Below are 890 nucleotides of genomic sequence, written 5' to 3' on the forward strand. Positions count from 1 at the left end.
TCAAATATTACTATCGGTTCTCTATTATGTATGTGCAAGTATCTTGTAGGTAAACAGTTGATAAGGTTGACACCCCCTGATGGTTTTTACTCCCATACAATTGGTCCAACAATGGTGTGGTCAAGCTTGGCTTTTCCTTGAATACCCTTTTGATACTTTGCAAAACTTGTTTAGATCACAGCGTCAGATACCGATAATATTCGGTTCTGTCCATCATAGCAAACTCTACTATAAGAAATGGATCTGGGAACTAGAATAAAAATAAATTATTCATAACATTATAATTATTTAAATTCTTTATATATATTATATATATTATTATTATTATTTTTTTTTTTTCCTGTTTGTTTTTTTTTTTATTCTTCGAATAAGTGATTAACCGAAATAATCCGTCGAGCAATAACATCCTCTAGTATCTCCCCCACTTCTACACACACCGATCTCTCCGCGTTCGGATGATTTATTACCGCGTGTATAAACGCCGTAACATGTATCATTGCCCTGTTTAATATGTATGGGTTCAATGGCATACTCATTTTTCTGTTCGCTTCTCTGACATGTCGTTTAAAACATCCTACACAAATTCTATTCCGTCTTATATATTGGTGGTGAGGGCCGTTTAATACTTTATCTCTAAGTTTTTCAAAGAAATCGATTGCCTGTAGTGTTAGTGGGTACTCTGCCGACAGTGGTGTTTGAATGCTCATGGTGTATTATACAGTTTTATATATTTTGTTTTTGTTATTATTATATTTTTCTTCTTATATTTATCTGAAAAATAATTAAATTATTTATTACTTATATATATATTTTTACGTATTATTGCAATATGTATTTATTTGTATTTAACATTTTACTAGTATATTACGTATTATTTTGTTTTTGTACGT

General features: G+C 30.4%; 1 protein-coding gene across 1 annotated transcript; it reads right to left on the reverse strand.

Moving 5' to 3' along the window:
• Window positions 1-354: 354 nt before the first annotated feature.
• Window positions 355-754, reverse strand: LOC103310148. The gene has a single exon (XM_008187443.2). The coding sequence runs from the start codon at window positions 705-707 to the stop codon at window positions 357-359; it is 351 nt and encodes a 116-aa protein (XP_008185665.1). The 5' UTR covers window positions 708-754; the 3' UTR covers window positions 355-356.
• Between the last annotated feature and the right edge of the window lie 136 nt (window positions 755-890).

The sequence above is a fragment of the Acyrthosiphon pisum genome, unplaced genomic scaffold (genome assembly GCF_005508785.2).
Source record: "Acyrthosiphon pisum isolate AL4f unplaced genomic scaffold, pea_aphid_22Mar2018_4r6ur Scaffold_21931;HRSCAF=25312, whole genome shotgun sequence".
Lineage (NCBI taxonomy): Eukaryota > Metazoa > Arthropoda > Insecta > Hemiptera > Aphididae > Acyrthosiphon > Acyrthosiphon pisum.